Consider the following 19,379-nt stretch of genomic DNA (forward strand, 5'->3'; position numbering starts at 1 on the left):
ATCAATAGATTTCGACAACACTCACTCCCCATAGCCTATGAACTTCAACGAAATATACAAGTTATATGACGTTTCAAAATACAGAAACTATATCCCACAAATTCACATCCTGCCGGAACTGTAAAATTAAACGTGGCCCCCATGATGGAATCATAATGATCCCATAGTGTACTAACTTAATGAATCCCTCACATGGTGGGTAAACTATTGTAATTAGCCTTTTAGCTTTCTCACAGACCTCAGTGAGAAATCCTTGACCCATAATGTGTTTTTTGACTCATATTTGTCAAGTGGTGTTTGTCTGCAAAAAAATATCCATGTTCCTGCATGTCTTAGTGAAATGGATGAGTGTATCAGTAGCCAGAGAACTGCAAATTCCCTGCTTTTTAGGAGTCACATGGGGACACTGTACAAAGCGTTGAGACAATAGACAGCATGTCTCATCTTGAAGCCTGGATGGTGATTACATACAAGAGACATGAATCCACAGAATAGCGTAGACAGAGATGTGTGTAAGACTATAGTGCCAGAGTTTATGAGAGAATTAGCAGATTGTAAATACACTGGGGGCAGCTTAACTTTGCCAGCTCCTGATTCTATACCCACCAATGATATTGATTTTCACACTGGTTATGGAATTTTCTGAGGACATTTAGCCATCTTAATATCATCCAGATAAAAATATAACGCTGATCACTGTATTATGTACTAATGCAAAATATGTCAATCAAATAATTATTTGTTTTTTCTGACAAAAGGAGGGCGTAGTTGATAGGACATCATTTAGTGCATTAAGCAGTGTATTAATAGTCCAGATTATAATGGAGATAAATGGTGCTTTACTGGTCAAAGTGCTGCCTAAAGTGTTCTATTATTTACAGATGCTGGAAAGAGTTCAACTCATTTTGATTTTAAAGAGTTTCTGGATATAATCTATTTTGAATTTTATACTCGAATGTACAGCAAATTTTCAGGATTATCTAATGATTACTTAAAACAGTGTGGATATTTCTTTAAAAAATATTATTTTTGTAAATGTAATAATATAAAATAGTTCTGTTTCTTTAAAGAAATATGGAATTCAACCTTCAATAACCATCTTGGAATATTGTGTTAAATTTTAATTTATATATCACATTTTTTTCACTCCTTATATGGTCCAATTTTTGTACGTTATCGAATACATGCACTACATCCACCAATATTATGAATTTGTGGTGCAGAATTAGAGTGTAGGAACTCTACACCATATATTGCATTTGAGGTCGGAGGTTCAAGTCCCTGCGGAAGCATACATTTTTCCCCCCTTCCCTGCAACAGTTATTTCTGTGAGTGAGTGAAATTGTGTCTTTGAAAAGTGCATGGATAAAATACAGTGTATATTGTTCTGAGGACTTCCTGTATATTTCTATATTGTTCTGAGGACTTCCTGTATATTTCTACATTGTTCTGAGGACTTCCTGTATATTTCTCACATGTAGCTTTGGTTGGAGTGTCCACCCTTTGGGACTAATCACACCTGTTGATATTAGGCTGCATCACCAACCTGAGAAAACCACAGGATTGCAATTCACACTTTAATGCTCCACTTCACACTTTCACAATATTTTTGGGACAAAATACAGTAGTATTAAATCTACCTATTACTTAGTATAAAATACTAGTACGATAAAGATATTTATTTTAGTGGTCATTTTATTTTAGAGCTTCTTGTGCTGCCCTTGTCCTGCTAATACGACATTACATGTACTTTCCTACAAGAACCTAAGTCAAAATCTCTTTCAATTGATTTGAAAATCTGCTGAAAGCTACAGAGGCAGTCCGTTCCTCTCTCTACTGTAACCAATCACTGGAAACTTTCCATCTGTAATTGAAACCCCAATCAACAGCCTTATCATGCATATAGTGTTCTAATGTTCTTGACAAATATTATTCATATCATCCACAGGCAAATGCTGTGTTGACCATTCATTACCCCTATGTCCCACACCTATACTTCACATATGTTGCTCCGTACAGGTAAACAGTCCATTGATCACCTTCTGTAACATGAGAGAATAACCACCTATATTCATACTGTTCACAATCTAATGTATAGATAACACTTTTGTGAAGATGAGACTGTCAATTCTAAACCTAAAACGGACTAACAATCTAATCAATTTTCTCCAACCGTAAAAAATGAGGGATACAGAGTATTTCTAATGGTGGTAAGGATTCAAAGACAATTGTTTTGTAACAGTATCACCATCAAACATAAAAATGTGCTGGAATTGGATAAGATTTATTCACATGTGACCTGACAAGGAGGAGATTCTGTGACACTTTGTGGTTGCTTTCACCATCTAAATCCCAAGGGCCTGACACTGCTGCAATATTCATGCAGGCATTGCCTCAAACTCTTGTATTGCAGCATTTATCATTGAATAAATGTGAAAAATAAAGTAAAAACATTTTTGCCTTTCCGATCCACTGGAGCAGTAGTCTTTATAGGGAAATAGTGACGATTCAGACAGGGGAACTGTCATGCTTTTAAGACGGAAGCAGTGGCTGCTCCACGAATATGTGATACTTCAGAGACGTGTATGACAATATAAATATTGAAAGGAACCCTTTTTTTGTGACAAGGAGTTAGCCTTTCTAGTTTTTTTGGTCATTAAAATTGCTGTTCTTTGACAATATAATGGGATGAACCTCTAGTCAATGGTGTAGACTAAGTGTTTTTAACCATCAAAGGGATACTATACTCAAATTCAAATGATGTTCCGATACGCGAGCACTAGAGAGGTGAGTTTGTACAATATTTGTGATGAAGGCATTCTTTTGACAATGCTGGGTTTGATCTCTTTTTCCCCAGTTCTCATGGAGTATCTACTTGACAATAGACTCGCTTTATTTTAAACGAATGAGATAGGACAATATTGTCAAATTCTGGAACTGGTAAGCCACCTAGACTTGACAAGAGGCAGAGAATGTCTTTCATGCTAGGAATTATCCTATTTATAAATAAAACACAGATTGTGTGCCTGTCTGAGTATACTGTCAAGTTGTATTTCTGTATAAAATTCGAAAACGAAAGCAAACCTTTTAAGTACCTCCGTCCACCAACAAAGTGAAAGAAAGGACCTTTAGAAAACCAGTGCAATCACCTTCTACTTATTAAAATCCTTTCCATATCTTTATTCTTTTCCTAAATAATTGCCTAAAGCTATTGGATTTTTGCACACAAATAACCTATATACTTAGTTCTCAGTATTTTAATCACTGAATTCCACACTAACCCACTCATCAATGCTCTACTTCTGTGTCACACAACAGTATTGCTGAGGATTTCTTTCTGACCAGCAAGCAAAATCACATGAAAACAATAGTCCACTGTTGCATCCATTTGTCTGACATTGTTCACAGTTTGCAAACCACCATATGAAATTTCACAAATATATAAAATTGATCTGGATAGTTGGGTTTCAAAGACATTACCTAAATGCTGTCGAAAATGTCTCATTAAATTCCAAACCATGACTAAACTGTGCCCAATGGTTTATCTGTTATCTAAATGTCTCACTGAAGCTTCTTCTACAACATGAATTTGTAAAATAAAACAATTCAATTTTTAACATCCCATTGATCCAATATTTTAAACTTGGTGACTGTTTAGAAAAAACAAACATTCTAACAAAGGGATTTGTGATAATTAATTGTAATTAATGATAATTGAATACTTTGTAGTTTTAATTATTTAAAATGCTTCACCTGAATCTTCTAGTATCTTAAGGGTTCTTAACAACACAGAGTGCCTCAAGAGTTCTTATGTTTTTCTCACTTCAATCAGTTTTGGCTTTCATACACTATATAAGATTTTTCCCTTAAGTAAAAAAATCTTCAAACTCGCTTATTCAATTTTGGATTTTCAATGATAGCAAGAACACAGGTGGCTATCAATTATAGTTAAAGGGCTTCATTTGACCCCTTTCTTTACAGAATCCAGCACCATTTCAATTGGGAATTTTAGGTAAAAAAAAATAGCATGGGGGGGGGGGGGGGAATTACTTTTTAAAAAAAATACTGCATGGAAGGTAGAAAAACAAAATTCGGAGTCTTTTTATATCGTGATTAAAGGTATGCTCCTGTTTTATCTCAGGTGTTAATAAAGATATAATTGCTATGGTATTCTCATCTTCGCTAGCCAAGGGTGACACTCCATGGTGTGAAAAGAGAAACACTGGAGTGTCACCCTTGGCTAGCAAAGATGTAGTATTCTATGGGGAAAAAACCCCAACCTATTGTGCATAGAAAAAACTACGGTTGTAGAGATGTTAAATAAAAATACTTTCAAAAGATAGCCTGCCTTTTTAAAAAAAATTTCCCGAAACAAGGCGAGTACTGACCACATGACTGTCTTATTAGCATACCCACACGCTAAAAAAAAACCAAAACGTGCTAATTTTTAATTGGAAATGGGTTTTATGGAACCCGCATGTAAGGATGGGTTACTGCGGTTTAAAACTGGATTGAAAACCCAATGAAATTATAAGCCAGTCACAGAGCTGGCTAAACTGTTGTACACTGGCTGTTCAAATTGACCTGACCGCCAGGCCATCATATGAAATTTTGTCCCCATCTGCCTTAACTTGCTACCTTGTGCAGTCAGTCAGGCTGTAACATACAACCCTGACTGAAACCAACTCGGCCATTCTATAATGTTCCCCCTCCCCTTTTGAAAGTTTCCATTTACCATGATATGGCTGACTTGCTTGCAGTTAATCTAATTTAATATAAGTAATTAATTGCAAGACTTCAAAGATTGTTGCATCAAAATCCTTATAGTCAAAGTTGGAACAAATATCACAAGTTAATTGTTGAGCAGTGAACAGCTTGTTTTCATTTTTAGACAGATAATATGTTATCACATAGTTTTAATGTATTTTTCAATAAGCTAAGCACAACAGTTCATAAAAGTATGAACAACATGTGTGCTCTTTTGTCCTTGTGTCATAATCTATCTGTCAAGTAAGTAGCTCCCGAACTGTTACCTACAAGTTCGTGTTGAGTAATTGATTATCAGTATCATCTAAATGTCAAGTGATCAACTTCTTTTTTTTCCCCCACCCCAATAGTATGGTAACATATTGCTTTTTTGCCCTTCCAACAAATGCACACATCCTCAGTCAAATCTTAGGGAGAGCTATTTTTTGTGCTTCCCAGCCCTATACACTCTACAGTATATACTACAATCTTCACAACACACATCCTTCTCGTCTTAATTTTCAACATATGTTTGCTAAACCTCTGACCTAAAAATAGAAAATCTACCAAAACACCCAATATCTATATTTTATGACCCTATAGTTTATGACCTCAATAGTTCAGGTTAACTTTTCTTAAAAGCAAGTCAAACTCCAAGGTCACAAGATCAAAGATCATGGTATCAAATCATAGGTTTTGTCATAAGGAATCTAAAGACAAAACATGAAAGCCCCATTTCAAATAGTTCAGGAGATTTTGTCAAGGTTAACTTTTCTTAAAAGTAGGACAAGGTCACAAGGTCAAAAACTTTAATACCAAAAGAGAGGTCTTGTCACATGAAATGCACATATGAAATATGAGAGTCCTATCACTCACCATTCAAAAGTTATAATAAACAAGGTTAAAAAGTTTTGGACAGAATGACAGATAAGACAAAAACAATACCCCCTCCCCTTCTTTCAATCTCAGGGCCATAAAAATTCATAATATAATTTATGAAAAATTTTCTACACTGCTGGGAAATTTAACATTCAAAGATGTTCATTCAATGATTAATTAGACAGAGGCTTATCGCAATTCACCTTTGAATTAGAACGCTTTACCCGATATAGTATTGCGTTGTGTGACGACACAATTGAATGAGACGATTGAACAATTTGAATGACATGTTTGATGTAATACAACAAGAGTTTTCATTGGTCGATTACAGCCCGCCCACTTTCTCAAGCGGATTCTGTGTAGCTGGAGAACTGTACATAGCTCTCTGAAAAGATCCATCTCTTATAAAAACCTTCGATTTACGGGTCACAAAAACCTGCGGACGGTTGAGGCCTGAAATCGGTATATTCTTGTGTTGCTGTCTCATAAACTCAATATAAAAAAATATTAACATATTTTCCTACTATATACTTGCGTCCAAACATACCTTCAAATATTCATTAAAGCCACACACCACCCGAAAACTCGAAGCTTCAAATGATTTCGTTTGTTGACGTAGCCATGTTAGGTAGTCCGTCAATTCGAACTCTTGCTATTGGTATCTATTCATAAAATCGGTTGTACGTTATGTATTCGCTCTTCATTTATTATCAACACGAATAATTAATAGAAATTAAAAAATTTTGTACCAGTTTTTGTAAAGGTAAAATAAGCTCTAGATGAACGAAAATGCTACATAAGGACATTAGATGGAGACCGGCCGGCGCGACCGCTCATGACTAATGAAAGCCGCACTATCGTGAGTTTAGCTATTTGAATAATTATCATTTAATAGGACTGGGGTGGTATATTATTTAAACAATTTAGCTAAAATATTTGTGGGGTATTAGTACACATCTAGACGCTATTGTGCCAATATGGAAATGAACCGGGATTCGAATTGACTGGCTACCTAACATGGCTACGTCTACGAACGAAATCATCAAAAGCTGTGATCGAGTTTTTGGGTCGTATGGGGCTTTAATAAATATTTGAAGGTATGTTTGGACACAAGTATAGTAGGAAAATATGTTAGGAATTTTTTTTTATATTAAATTTATGAGACAACAACACAAGAATACAACTTTTTCTCTTTCTTCCTTTGAAGTTTTTTTTCCATCTAGCATCTGGCCGTCATGTTTTCAAATGCTGACTATTCCCGTATAAGGGAATTTGGGCGGTCTTATACATATGGACCAATGAGAGTTTCTGTTGCATTTCGCAATTGTATTACACATAGATTCAATTGTGTCGTCACACAACGCAATACTATATCGGCCAAAGCGTTCTAATTCAAAGGTGAATTGCGATAAGGGGTATCAAGTTTAATCAAACACTGAACTGCGGATCATATAATATTACTTACAATTATTGCAATGTCAACTCTACAGATCATATAATATTACTTCAATGTCAACTCTACAGGTCATATAATATTACTTCAATGTCAACTCTACAGGTCATATAATATTACTTCAATGTCAACTCTACAGGTCATATAATATTACTTCAATGTCAACTCTACAGGTTATATAATATTACTTCAATGTCGACAGATCAAAAGACAGATTTTTTCCCCATGAACATTAAAATTTTCATTGTTTTCGGATTTAAATTTATTTTGTATAGTCTTAAATTTGTTACAACTTACACTGATAGTTCACCAGAAACTCTAAATTAGTTTATAGCCATAATATGTGTTCGCTATATCTGAGTGCTACTGTATTACAATCGTAACTTTAATGGTATGCAATCAGAAGAAATTTTAAAACTTAATCAATCAACAAGGTCCTTCTTCAGACAATAATTCTGGATGTTTATTTATATGTGTATATGTACAGAATCAATCTTTGGTCAAATAAAAATTGTATGTGTGTGTGGACAAAGTATTAAAAGGGCCCATATTTATGATTAATGAAAAACAAGCATAATGTCACTAAAAACTACAATGCTGTACTTTTTGTTGTCTTAACATTATCAACATTTTGGGGCTAATCAAGGGCTGATAATTTAGCAATGATTACTGGATAACAATCTTCAATTCTTTTTTTTAAGGTTAGATCTAAATAGGATAGGTCTGGAAACCGGAAGCACACTATTATCATTACTAGTATTTTTTCAAATACACATTATCACCTTGGGTTTCAGCTGTCACCTCAAAAAAATATGGAGGAATTGCAGTTAAAAAGTATTGATGAATATATTAATGCTTTACAATGTTAAAAATCTAAAACTCTAATGCAAATAATGCTCAGTAATGAGTATAAGTGAAGTTTAATATATTCAAGCTGTTTTTAAGACGCATTTCAAGTTGATAACTTCTGACACATGCCATGTCCTATACAAACATTATTTCTTCCATCCACTGACTACTGAAGAAGTGCTACTGCTGGCACAGTTATCTCTCTTAACTATTTTCAGCAGCAGTGGATCGTGAACATCTTTAATTAGTGGTCAAACGTCAATCATTGGCCTTAATGTCTTACAAAGTTATTCAAGAGAGGTTTTTTTTGTGAATGTGGGGATTGTTGTTTTTTTGGGGGGGGGTTTCCAGCTTGTGTTAATGACCAGATATCTTGATAAAGAGGGTAAAGTTCCTGAATATTTTGGATAAACCAATTTTTAAAAAGCTGTAATGAAAAAAAAAATTATGTCAAACTAAACACACCAAACTGGGATATACCTGTATTTATCCAATTATAAAGAATGGAGTGAACCAGTGAAAAATTTGTATTGAACATGCACATGCTGATACAAGATGTGCTGTGACAGAGACGTTGTCAATATATTCTAATTAACAATATAGTGAGAATTAATCTGGTTAATGACCCAAAAATAAGAGTCTTTCCATAAAAATTCCATTATCCCACTATGATGTGTGGACCAACAACCTATATAGCTTCAAAGTAATCTGGGGAGGGCCTCAGAAATTGTCTGTACTTACAATTCGTGCCACGAAAAGTGTCTTGTATGGATCTCCTGTGGCTGTGGCTGCATTGCTAGGGTCCCCTGTAAAAAAAAAACCAGAACGGGTCAGTAGGGATTAACTCAAAGTGCAAAATATCTGCTCTCTGGAATTGGTTTTCATTTGGTGTTGGATTGTCCACAGGTTGGTAAACCATTTATCTCATTTACTAGTTATAAATATGACAAGACTTCAAAGTCAATTTTGGATCAATCTATTTTCCAAAGGTCTTTGGGTGTCTACAAGTGGCCATATTTTTTGCTGTATCTGATGGCATTTTCCAAGTTTACCATCAAGTATCCAATTTAGAAATGTGCAGTGAATGTAAAGAAATTCCCCATGGGCCACAAGCTATATTCTGAGCAATCAAGTGGTCTAACTGCGCATAATTTCACATGGACAACAATAAGGCTAAATTAACAGTAGGCGAACAAAGGTTACCCACTTCATGAAATCTAGATTACCCATATTTATAATCAGAGTCCAGAAGAAGTTTTCTGTCTCATTTTGTCAGAAAATATAACAGAATAAAGGCAAAAACACCCCCAACAAAATCTGTCTCTCATTTCACATCAGCTTATGATAATACGAGGAATTCACAAGTCTGTACTCCTATGTGTTAGTGAAGGAGATGGCATGTGACAAGTGCAATGTGTGAGAAGTGAGTAAGTTTCCTGGGAAGTTTAGAAGCTTTTCATCTGTATGGATGTTTGGATCTCCTCATGGTTCAAGGTAACAAAGCCTTTTTCATTGGTCAAATCTCTGTGTACAATTGTATTTGTCTCTCTGAATACTTTTCCCCAGCAGCTTCCTCCCCAAACCTGCTTACACAATGATTTTTTTTTTATCTCTACCCTTTTATATTATAGGACTTTAGCTCAGACAGTTGCATATAATGCAACAAGGGGCATTCTTTGCATTTTGTGCCACAGCAGAAGTTATCCTTCTTGCCCCACATGCATAGAATTCTGGGCAAATCACAAGTTGGGTCTTGGAGAGATTTAACTGATTGCCTCGTTATACATAATGAACATCAAAGAGCTCTGACATATATAAAACTTTGATGCAGAACATATTCCTGGTACTGTAATTTTTTAGGTTTCTGGCATTGTTATATTTTGTCTTTTAACTTCTTGTGGATATCATTTTTCAAAATAATTGTATAAAATGTAATTTTCCAATGTATTATTAGCTGTAGTAACACACACATTCATCAACTGGAACCAATGTATTTGCAAATGAGAATTTCATTAACCATTCAATTTGTTCTAATCCAACAGAGCATGCCATTTTTAAAAGCATCATTGTTACAGCAGATGATACAGATTTCTGACCTACAAAACACTGCAGCAGTATCTCAGCTTCTTCATTGTGTACAAAGCGACCCTTGGATGGGGAATTTCTCTGCCAATTTGACTAATAGAAATGGACATAGCTCAACTCTTGCAATGCCATATTTCCCTCAATAAACTTGACTGTTTAACGGTATCCATGGTGACAACTAACGTCATGGAGATGCCAAGTAGCTATTAGAATTGATGAAATGAATCTTCATCTGCCTCCACTTTGAGTAAGCCTGCTTGTGGGTAGATTTACTTGTGTTTCGCGGAGTTCTCGGAACACCTGCTTAGTAGCACTTTCCCAAACTGCACAAAAACAATACCAGCACCTCAATGCCATTGTCTAGCAATTATCTAATTTACTCTTTCCCTTCAACTTCATCAATTTAGTTTGTTTACAAAGAATTACACAGCAAAGCTGTTACCGAGTTTAGTTTCCTAGCCTTAATTTTAAAATGATGCATTAATAAATGAGTCCTAAATATAGATGTTCCCTGAATCTTGTATTGATCCATCCTCAGACACAGAAGATACATTGCCTAAATTGATTATCAAAATAATGTAACAAAGGCCTAATGTAGAGAACTGTACACCAGCAGCAACAGCTGCAATTAAGTTTGTCCAAATTAATTATCCCTAATAGTCATTCATACAAAACAGTCTTCAATGCAAAAAAAAAACAACCAAAAAAAACAAAAAACCAACTCTCCAGGCCAGGGTCATAGAACAAGAACAATAAATAATCTCTGAAATGAAGAACAATGTATAGAGTGAATATGACTATAACAGATAGGAGATCAAAGGGATTGTAGCCAAATAGACAGAGTAAGATTATGTGTTCAAGTATATAACCATCAATGACCTCACGGCTGACAATGACCTTCACTATGTAACACAAGAATCAGCAATTAAAATATGACAATGTGTATCTCCACACAGCTCAACTCATAATCGTGAATTGTTACAAATCAACATGTCATTCTTCTGCTTCAGATCGGTGTAGATAACAAATTACATTTGGTAATTAATCTTGTCACACTTCGTTTATTCTCTTTTGATTTAAAGATCACTTGAAGTATAGTCTCTCTCTGTGTGCACCTTACCGATATGATTACCAAAATCACTCATCTGAGAACCATTGTTTGCAATCAATGTCATGAACAGCTCGAAAACTGTTCAAAGTTGCCAGAGAACTTAATTATTAATTTACCTAGTATAGAGTCAGAAATTTAAAAAATAACTCTGGAAAACTAGTTCATAGCAGAGGACCATTAGAGTGACACCTTAGACCAGTTGTCCTCTACCCAATCCACAGTGAACTAGTAGTGCCTGTTTGAATGTGCCATGTTTCCAGGCATTAATCCGAGTAATCCAGGCTACAATAAGAAGCATGATAAACATAAAAAGCCAGAAAAGGTAGGAAAAATCAATCAATCAATCTAAGAACTGAAACGTGTATAACCTGCATTTCAAAAGTTCATATGCCTGGTTGATATGGTTATACGTCTGAATAAAATCAGGTGTTAGTGCAATATGAGAGGATGACCTTCAATTGCACATTTTCTTACTCCCCCCCCCTCTGTTGCAGCATGAATGATTGAGTCTGTCAGTGTTACCGAGATTATGACATCAGCACTTCCTGCAGAATGTCTGCAATATGGAATGCCAATTTGAATAAAGTACTTGAATGCATCAGTTCTTTGATGAAGTCATCCATAAATAGTAAGATAATAATCAATAGGAAATGACATTTTATATCTTGTATGCAAAATTGCAGAATTCTGTGCTAATATACAGGTGAAATGATCAATATGACTGCATCCTATGGCTTAAATAGACACATGCAAATCAAATCTGCACAATCTTTGAAATCAATGGCCATTAACGTATCCATGTAGAACACACACAGCTAAAGTAAAATGTGATGTAATCAAGTAAAGTGCAGCTAAAACCATCATTTTTCTTCTCCAATCCTGTTTTCATACGAAATTCTCTATCCTGTAGTCTGCTGTGTGACACTATTGTCATATTCAGTAGAAATATTGAAAAAGAAAAAAGGGTTTTACAATTAATTAACTGCCATGATACGGATGGCGGCAGGTGCTCTAAATGGACTACGGAGATTTTAATCCTACCTCACAGTCTTACAGGTAAACACAAAAAATTCCACTGAAATTTTTTTCCCATGATGGCCAAAATAAATAAGGACTGAGAGTAATCTACCATACTAAGAAGAAAAATCCTCATCAATTTCACCTGAACCTGGCTCAGGTTAGGAGTTCCCTGTACTTCACGATAAAGACAATGTACTCGGATGTGTGAGTGAATTGGATTTATAAAGGTATCTTCGGGAAGACAATCCGGTAACCTTGGATTTTTTTCAACATGGCTTCAACTTGAGAATGTGGGAAGATTACCACTGAACTGCACACCATGGGTGGATACCAACATCAGGATCTGTGCTGGACTAAAACGTCAAATTATTGAACCCTGTTTGTTTGAAAATGGATTTCAAAACTTGACATGGAATCAGTGATTCAAAGAGATACACGTAAAACAAATGTCATTCATTAAAAGGGAGTTATGGAGAGGGACTAAGCAAAAATCATATCATTTATCATGCAATTTGTTGAAAATATTTGCTTTTTCCAACTTCTGATGAAAGGTTTCGAGACAAATGGGGTATACAGTTACGAAAATTTCCCATTTTTGGGTGGAATGTGTTACTGATACAATATCTAATGTTGGTTTGACTAATATTGCCATGGTAACTGGATGTGAGACATGAGAGGAATATCCACCATACAAATAGAACCCCAGGTAAATGATTGATTTTCTCTACAAACCTTCCCATTTCAAACATTATATGTAGCATTTCTGATAAATAGGAAAAAATGTCATAATCAGCCAACTTGACTTCACAAATAATCAAAACAGGTAGAATAGGAGAAATCAATGAAGGCAGCAACATCCAGGTTATATCAATACTACAAAGGTGTGGAGATTTCTAATCTGACGCAAAGGTCTCCAAGTTGTATTTATTAAGATAATGTTTTCAGAGAAATAGTCATAACTTTATAAGCAATGTACTAATTCATATCATATTCGATATAACTTCATAAAATAGACACACTCAGAAGCAAATTTTGACACCTATCCATGCATGAATCTCAGAAAATAGGTGTTGCTTCCTTCACCAGTATGTGCAACTAAAGACATAAAATTTCCATAAGTCTGCCATTTGATCATGTATGATATATTGAACCAATGATGTTTGAATTCTCAATCTCTATGGCTCACTTTTGGGGCCAATACGATGATCCGCCAACTCAAAGCATACCCTGATATCCCCCCTTTCTATATGTATCAAGATATCATGCATATAACTAGTATTGAAGGGGTGGGGGATCTAACCTAATCAAACAAACCAGTTCTTTAGTTTTTCATGCTTTAAATGTACTGAAATAATAGTGAGTTATGTAATATTGTCCAATGTCAGATGGGATTCGACGTCTTGGATTTTCCTTCTAGATCTGACTGGGAGTGGTGGCGTGCTCCTGTAATCTAGCTACTTGGAGGTCAGAGTTGCATTACTATAATCATATTGCACAGATTTGTAACTGAATGGGAGTTTGAACTAATAAACGTGTTTACCATTTACTTAGTGCATAGAACTCTCTACTCAATCTGTCATCCACCGATGATCAGCTTCATCCACTGATTACTTCTGTGATCAGAGTACCGTGTCTGTCATTTCTGTTCTACTTTTGTTTTTTGAAGAATGAATTATTGCTTATGAATATTTTGGGAAATCATTTCAGGACAGTACAAACATTTTTTGTTTGCAGGAAAATAAAGCATGTGTATCTGCGTCTCCGTGGATTGTCAAAGTCCTAATCACTTTACAGACTTGGAGTTTACACTAACTGTTATTAATATTAAAAACAAAACTAACACACACACCCCTTACTCTCAAAGCATTCTGCCTTACAGTTAATTTCCCTTATGTGGTGCATGCTTGAAAATGAAAAGCATCTCAATAGCCTCATACAATCATCTTAATTGACTCGATCAAATTATGAGAAAAAGTCATTATTTCCATTGATTGTTTAGATATTAATTGAAAAAATACCCATGAATCAAATTATTGAATGCCACTCAAATAACACTATGAATTAGCATGCACGAGGGTTTTCTAGAGAATGCACAATATAACCCTAAATCCCCTCCATCATTTCACTTAACGAGAAGTTGTAATGAAAACTATAACAATACCTTATAGATACTTTTGTTTACATTTGAATAGCATTGCAAATTGACATTTTCAGTGACAAATTACTAATACTTTTAATTTGAGGCAAAGTCATGAAACACATTTTACTTTCACTGTATTTTCTTGTTATAAATGTATGTTGAGAGAGAGAGAGAAATAGAGGGGGTAGAGGAAGAATGAGGTACAGCCTGAGAGAGAGAGAGAAAAAGTGAGGATGCACAGAACACATAATCCACTGCACTGACTGGCATCCAATGTTGCACTCTACTCTAAGTGTCATTACTCAAACAAACAAGACATGTTTCAGAAATGTGGTAGTATCGTAATCACTAGCACATACACCATTACATAAAACGAGCATTCCCCCTGGAGTTCATCATGTAAACATCATAATCAATTTTGAAGTCTTTCTTGTAAAGACATTGAAAGGTATTTTTAATGCACAAAGTTGGATAGCTGAATTACAAATTGCTCTTGGTCAATACAGTAGAACAAAATATTTTAAATTGTCACTGCAACAGTAATTGTATACATAACTGTACCACTCGACTTACAAGGATTCAAAGTGGCGTAATCTTATATCAGACATTTCTTCTTTGCTCTCCATTGACACACAACATCCAATTACTCTCTTTTCTCAACTTAATGACTGAGAGAAAGTCAGACAACATAGCTTGAACACATGTCCATGTGTATTGGGAATCAATAGATGCCTTCTTTTTTTTTTTTTTTTGGCTAGATAGATGTGTTATGGTCTCTATCAAGATAAAGATGGTGTCTCAGATACTGAAATCTTCAGATGCACCTTCATTAAATTAATCTCACCTGACAGATAATACTTACATAGGGCTAAGTCTTGTTCCAGCTTATACGCAATCTGTTCAGCTCTCTCCTTTCTCTGAAAGAAAAGTAAGAGATCATTTTAGAGTTACCTCCCTTATACTTTCACAATTTATGAGATCAACCTTCCCAGATGTTATCCATGTACAAAGACGGATATTCTTGAACTTTAAAAGGCATGTCTCCTCCGCAGGTTGACACCATTATGTGTAGAGAATTTAAAGCTTAAGAGCAATCCTTGGCAAGTCAAAAAATTCATTTTGGACACTCTCTGAACCATGAAATTACAAATGAAAACACAATGTTGAATCCAGTGCGGGGACAATTGAATGGGTCGGGTTGATGGCTATGGTTGTTCATGCTTTTGACAGTAATCTAGAAGATACTGAGGTTGGTGATTTGAAGAAAATTTTGATGAAACAAAAGTAATCATATATATATATATTTTGGTTTAAAGATAACTTTATATACTTTGTACCAGTTTGTTGCACTTCACACTGCTGCACCTGTGAAATTACGTAAATTCAAATTTCACAAAAGCATACCTTCAGGGGACATTTACAAACTAAACAGCTATTTACACATACTAGAAAAATGTTCCCAACTCTGTTGGTATTAATATACCAATTTTCTGTTACATGTAAATATTTAACAAGTACATGAAATAATTTTACAAAAATCCATATAATTTAATTTCCTTCTGTTCTATTGCCAAACATCTCCCTAAACTGATAATAAAATCATTCATCTTCTGTACATTGGGTTGTCTAATGGCAAAACTGTTGACTAAACAGAACATACGGATTTTGTTAGAGGGTTTTACAAGCTTGACAACTCCTGCCAAAAAGTTCTGTTCAGTAATGAAAGTCATGACATAGGCTTGATCTACATTCTGTTGCCTCAGTTACCCACTTTCTTCCTCTGGTCTTGCATGAGCTGACCAGTAAAACCCTCACTGCTGCATTCTAGTCACCGGACAATGTATCATACAACTGATAAATTACAAACAACCAGCACAGCAATATTAAGTGGGGGAGGGAATATTTGTGCAGCACTGTCTACCAGCTACCGAAATAATAAAGCTTCATTAGCCAGTTGCATGTGGAAGACATTAGCTGCAGCAATCAATACTGTAAAGACTATGTTTTTATTAGGAATGTACGCTCCTGGCACTAATTAATCCCCTTAGTCCTATAGTAGCTATTGCCAGCTCCCTAATACACAACAATGCCTTGCTATTACGATTCCTATCTCCTAGGTGGAACATCAAACATGTTTAATATTTTCTCTCCTATAAAGAGCTATGTCAATTTGCATCTCTTTATTCATTAATGCATTAATAAAAAAAAAGTTTGTTAGATCAGCATTACAAGACTTACAATCAATGAAAAACTAATTCCAGTTTTCTTAAACAACAAAATATTTATCAATAAGAAATTGTATAAAACTATGCACAATCATCCAAATTGCAAAAATATGAGGTAAATCAATCTGATTGAACAGAAACTACAGAAGAATACAGCATCAGTGTTTCCGAGAAGCATTACATTCTCTATATTCTTACCTTTCTCTCCTTCCGTTCATCTTTAGTTTCTACTCGAGTCGGAGGTGGAGTGTCCTTTGGATCCTAAAAATGACCAGATAATCTCATACAAATATATATAAATGTGTTCGTGTGTAATAACACATTTATGAAAGGATTTCTTGCTGTGCAAGACATTCCAAAACTTTCAAACACAGATAAAGTGGAGGAATAAGAAGTATTATGTATTTCTGTATTTTAAGTATTCTGTGTTTCTATATTTGTAATACTATTCCATAATTATCATAAGTATTATGTATTTCTATACTTGTAATACTATTCCATAATTAATGCATGTACCACATAATCTTTTCTCATCAAATGAATCAATATGAAATAAATCTGCAAGTCAAATATGCAGCAGTTTATGCTATTTCACATGTCCTACTAAGATAATTTTACTTGGTTTCCATTCAAACATTATCAGAGAATTCTTGCTGCGCTCTCCCCTTACACCATTCTTCAGTTTGAGTATAAACTGTTTCCGATGTTGGTTTTCCCACTGAGATATGTTCTTCAACTTAAGTCTGTATTTTGCATTTATTTTTTGACAGCCTAAGGATATTGATCAAGTTGAATCTCAGAGGTTAGAACGAATCCAGGCGGCTAAACGTATCCGACGAAGCAAATCTCAACCCAACACTGGTCGCTCAAGTTCTGTGTCCGACTCTTCACGGACCGGGAATGGGGACTCTACCAAATCAACATGTCTTCCAAACATTTTCAAAATGAACCCCAAATCCTCAGATAAGCAACAGAACTACACAGAGATCACGACCAGCAACCCCACCGGCAACAAGACGGGCAAGAAAAGCTCTATAGAGCCCCCCTCCTACCAAGAAGTCCAGAACCAGTCCCAACTGAGCCCCACCGACATCACAGTCAACATTATTCCTGCAGAACCTGAAGATACCGACATCATTGATGGGAAAACTTGCAACAATGATGATGAATGCACAGACACAGAGTGCAATGTGCCTCTGCTACATCACTGTCAAAGAACTTTGTCACCAGGGTAAGATCATTTTCAAATAATTTCCAATATTTCTCCTTGTAATAATTTTACAGTATGATTCATTTACTTCTAAATTTGATTGTTGAAGAAACTTGGGAAAGCAAAAATAAGTTTCAGAATTTTTTTGTCAACTTCCATGGTATGCAAATATAATTTTCTATAGACTTAGTTGTGAAGAAATTTGTAAATGGTGTCATTTGGTCTAGTAACTACACCTACCCACTGTGTGGTACTTCTGTTGTACCTCGTGTGCACACACAGATTTCAATCCATACAAGGAGCCGAATTCCTAATGAGTTGCACTGACATCTCTGGCCATGCAATCTAATAACAGCGACCAATTTCTGCTTTATTTAAGCTATTTGCTGTATATTTGAATATGAAAATCAATAAAATCATTATCTAAATACTCTCGATAATAAGCCACTGTGACAGTGATGAAGCCAAGTGTGAATCCAAATAAATTGTAATACGATGATACATTTGGTTAAGAAAAAAATCAATTTGAAATGTTATTTATATTATGATGATGTAGCTCACTAGTTCTGTACTGTGAGAACTCCTAACAGCGAAGCATTGATCCACCGTGAATGTGCGAGTCAGACTGAAAATACTGCTCTGTTGCGACATACAGCTATTTCTGACATCAGGACGTGTTCAATATATCATAGTTTACTATCAAGAAACAAAGCGCACCTGGGATTTATCGTAATAACTGAAGCCGAGATCAATGTTGTTCTTTTAGGTGGAGATGTTCGATTAAATTATGTTAATCTAATGGAGAGAATGTGTGAATTATTTATATGCAGCTAACACCGACTTACCAATACTGATCATAAATACTGCATTGCAATTAACCGCACAGGCAAGTTACAGTATTACCTTAGTTATACTAACAATAGTTTGATTGCCAGAAGGGATGTAAAGCACAAGGAGTTGTTATTCTTGTGCAGGCATTAGGTGTGAGCTTTCAGCATGTGCTTTTGTGCAGTGTTTTGCTTTGTCTAACATTATTTTATGGACAAAACATAAGAAAACGGATTTAAAGTTTATCTGCTTCTTTCGTCCTGCAATGGAATGACTTTACAAATGCTTTAACTATGGCTGGCACCGCTCGACTAACACAAAGGACCTATAGCTTTACAGTAGGCCTAGATTAGACTGCATATAATGGCAACACTGGTTTCCGCCATCTTGGAAACATTGTAAGTTGAATTCATAGTGCATGTATTTGAATGTTATTCATTGTTTTTAAAACTGCCTCAGAAATATTTCGTAAGCAAATTCACAACAACAAAAAATTTACCTCAAATTCCTTTAGGAATATCGAAACTCCTTGATACGGCACACGTTTCTTTTCGGAACCTAATTTGGCTACTGGTGGTAGATACTGTATAGGGTCTCTTGCGGCGAATAAAGCCAACAAATTTGGTGGCAAAAATGCAGTCATGTTGTTTTTTAATCTAGAAAATGAATATAACTCGACTACAATTGAAGTATTACTTCAAAAAGCACACGAATCAATAAGAACATCAGACACGACGTTGTACCAACACACGGCTTACCCCGTTCTTCAAATAAAAAAGATCGGTCGATATAACTTCGTTGTTAGTGTATAGAGCAAGCCAAGCCGGATTGTT

General features: G+C 35.2%; 2 protein-coding genes across 5 annotated transcripts in view; one reads left to right on the forward strand and one right to left on the reverse strand.

Moving 5' to 3' along the window:
- LOC125683050 (U1 small nuclear ribonucleoprotein 70 kDa-like) overlaps window positions 1–19,379 on the reverse strand; it is a 42,028-nt gene that overhangs the window by 22,460 nt on the left and 189 nt on the right. Inside the window, exons 1-5 of one of the 2 annotated variants that reach the window (XM_048923756.2) lie at window positions 19,305–19,379; window positions 19,046–19,202; window positions 16,707–16,769; window positions 15,146–15,200; window positions 8,669–8,733 (exon numbers count right to left, since the gene is read on the reverse strand). The exon at window positions 19,305–19,379 is cut by the window's right edge and continues 189 nt beyond it. In XM_048923756.2, coding sequence (XP_048779713.1) covers window positions 8,669–8,733; window positions 15,146–15,200; window positions 16,707–16,769; window positions 19,046–19,189 — 327 coding nt within the window. In that variant the 5' untranslated portion in view covers window positions 19,190–19,202; window positions 19,305–19,379. Of the gene's footprint in view, window positions 1–8,668; window positions 8,734–15,145; window positions 15,201–16,706; window positions 16,770–19,045; window positions 19,203–19,289 lie in introns of both variants that reach the window. The other variant, XM_048923757.2, reaches the window with a different exon arrangement.
- The window catches only part of LOC125683049 (potassium voltage-gated channel subfamily A member 1-like), a 41,868-nt gene continuing 31,690 nt past the window's right edge, over window positions 9,202–19,379 (forward strand). The window contains exons 1-2 of one of the 3 annotated variants that reach the window (XM_048923751.2): window positions 9,202–9,421; window positions 17,279–17,739. In XM_048923751.2, the coding sequence (XP_048779708.2) occupies window positions 9,392–9,421; window positions 17,279–17,739 (491 nt within the window). In that variant the 5' untranslated portion in view covers window positions 9,202–9,391. Of the gene's footprint in view, window positions 9,422–9,558; window positions 17,740–19,379 lie in introns of those variants that run through there. The other 2 variants (XM_056140550.1, XM_056140549.1) reach the window with 2 other exon arrangements.

Source organism: Ostrea edulis, chromosome 6, assembly GCF_947568905.1.
Source record: "Ostrea edulis chromosome 6, xbOstEdul1.1, whole genome shotgun sequence".
Lineage (NCBI taxonomy): Eukaryota > Metazoa > Mollusca > Bivalvia > Ostreida > Ostreidae > Ostrea > Ostrea edulis.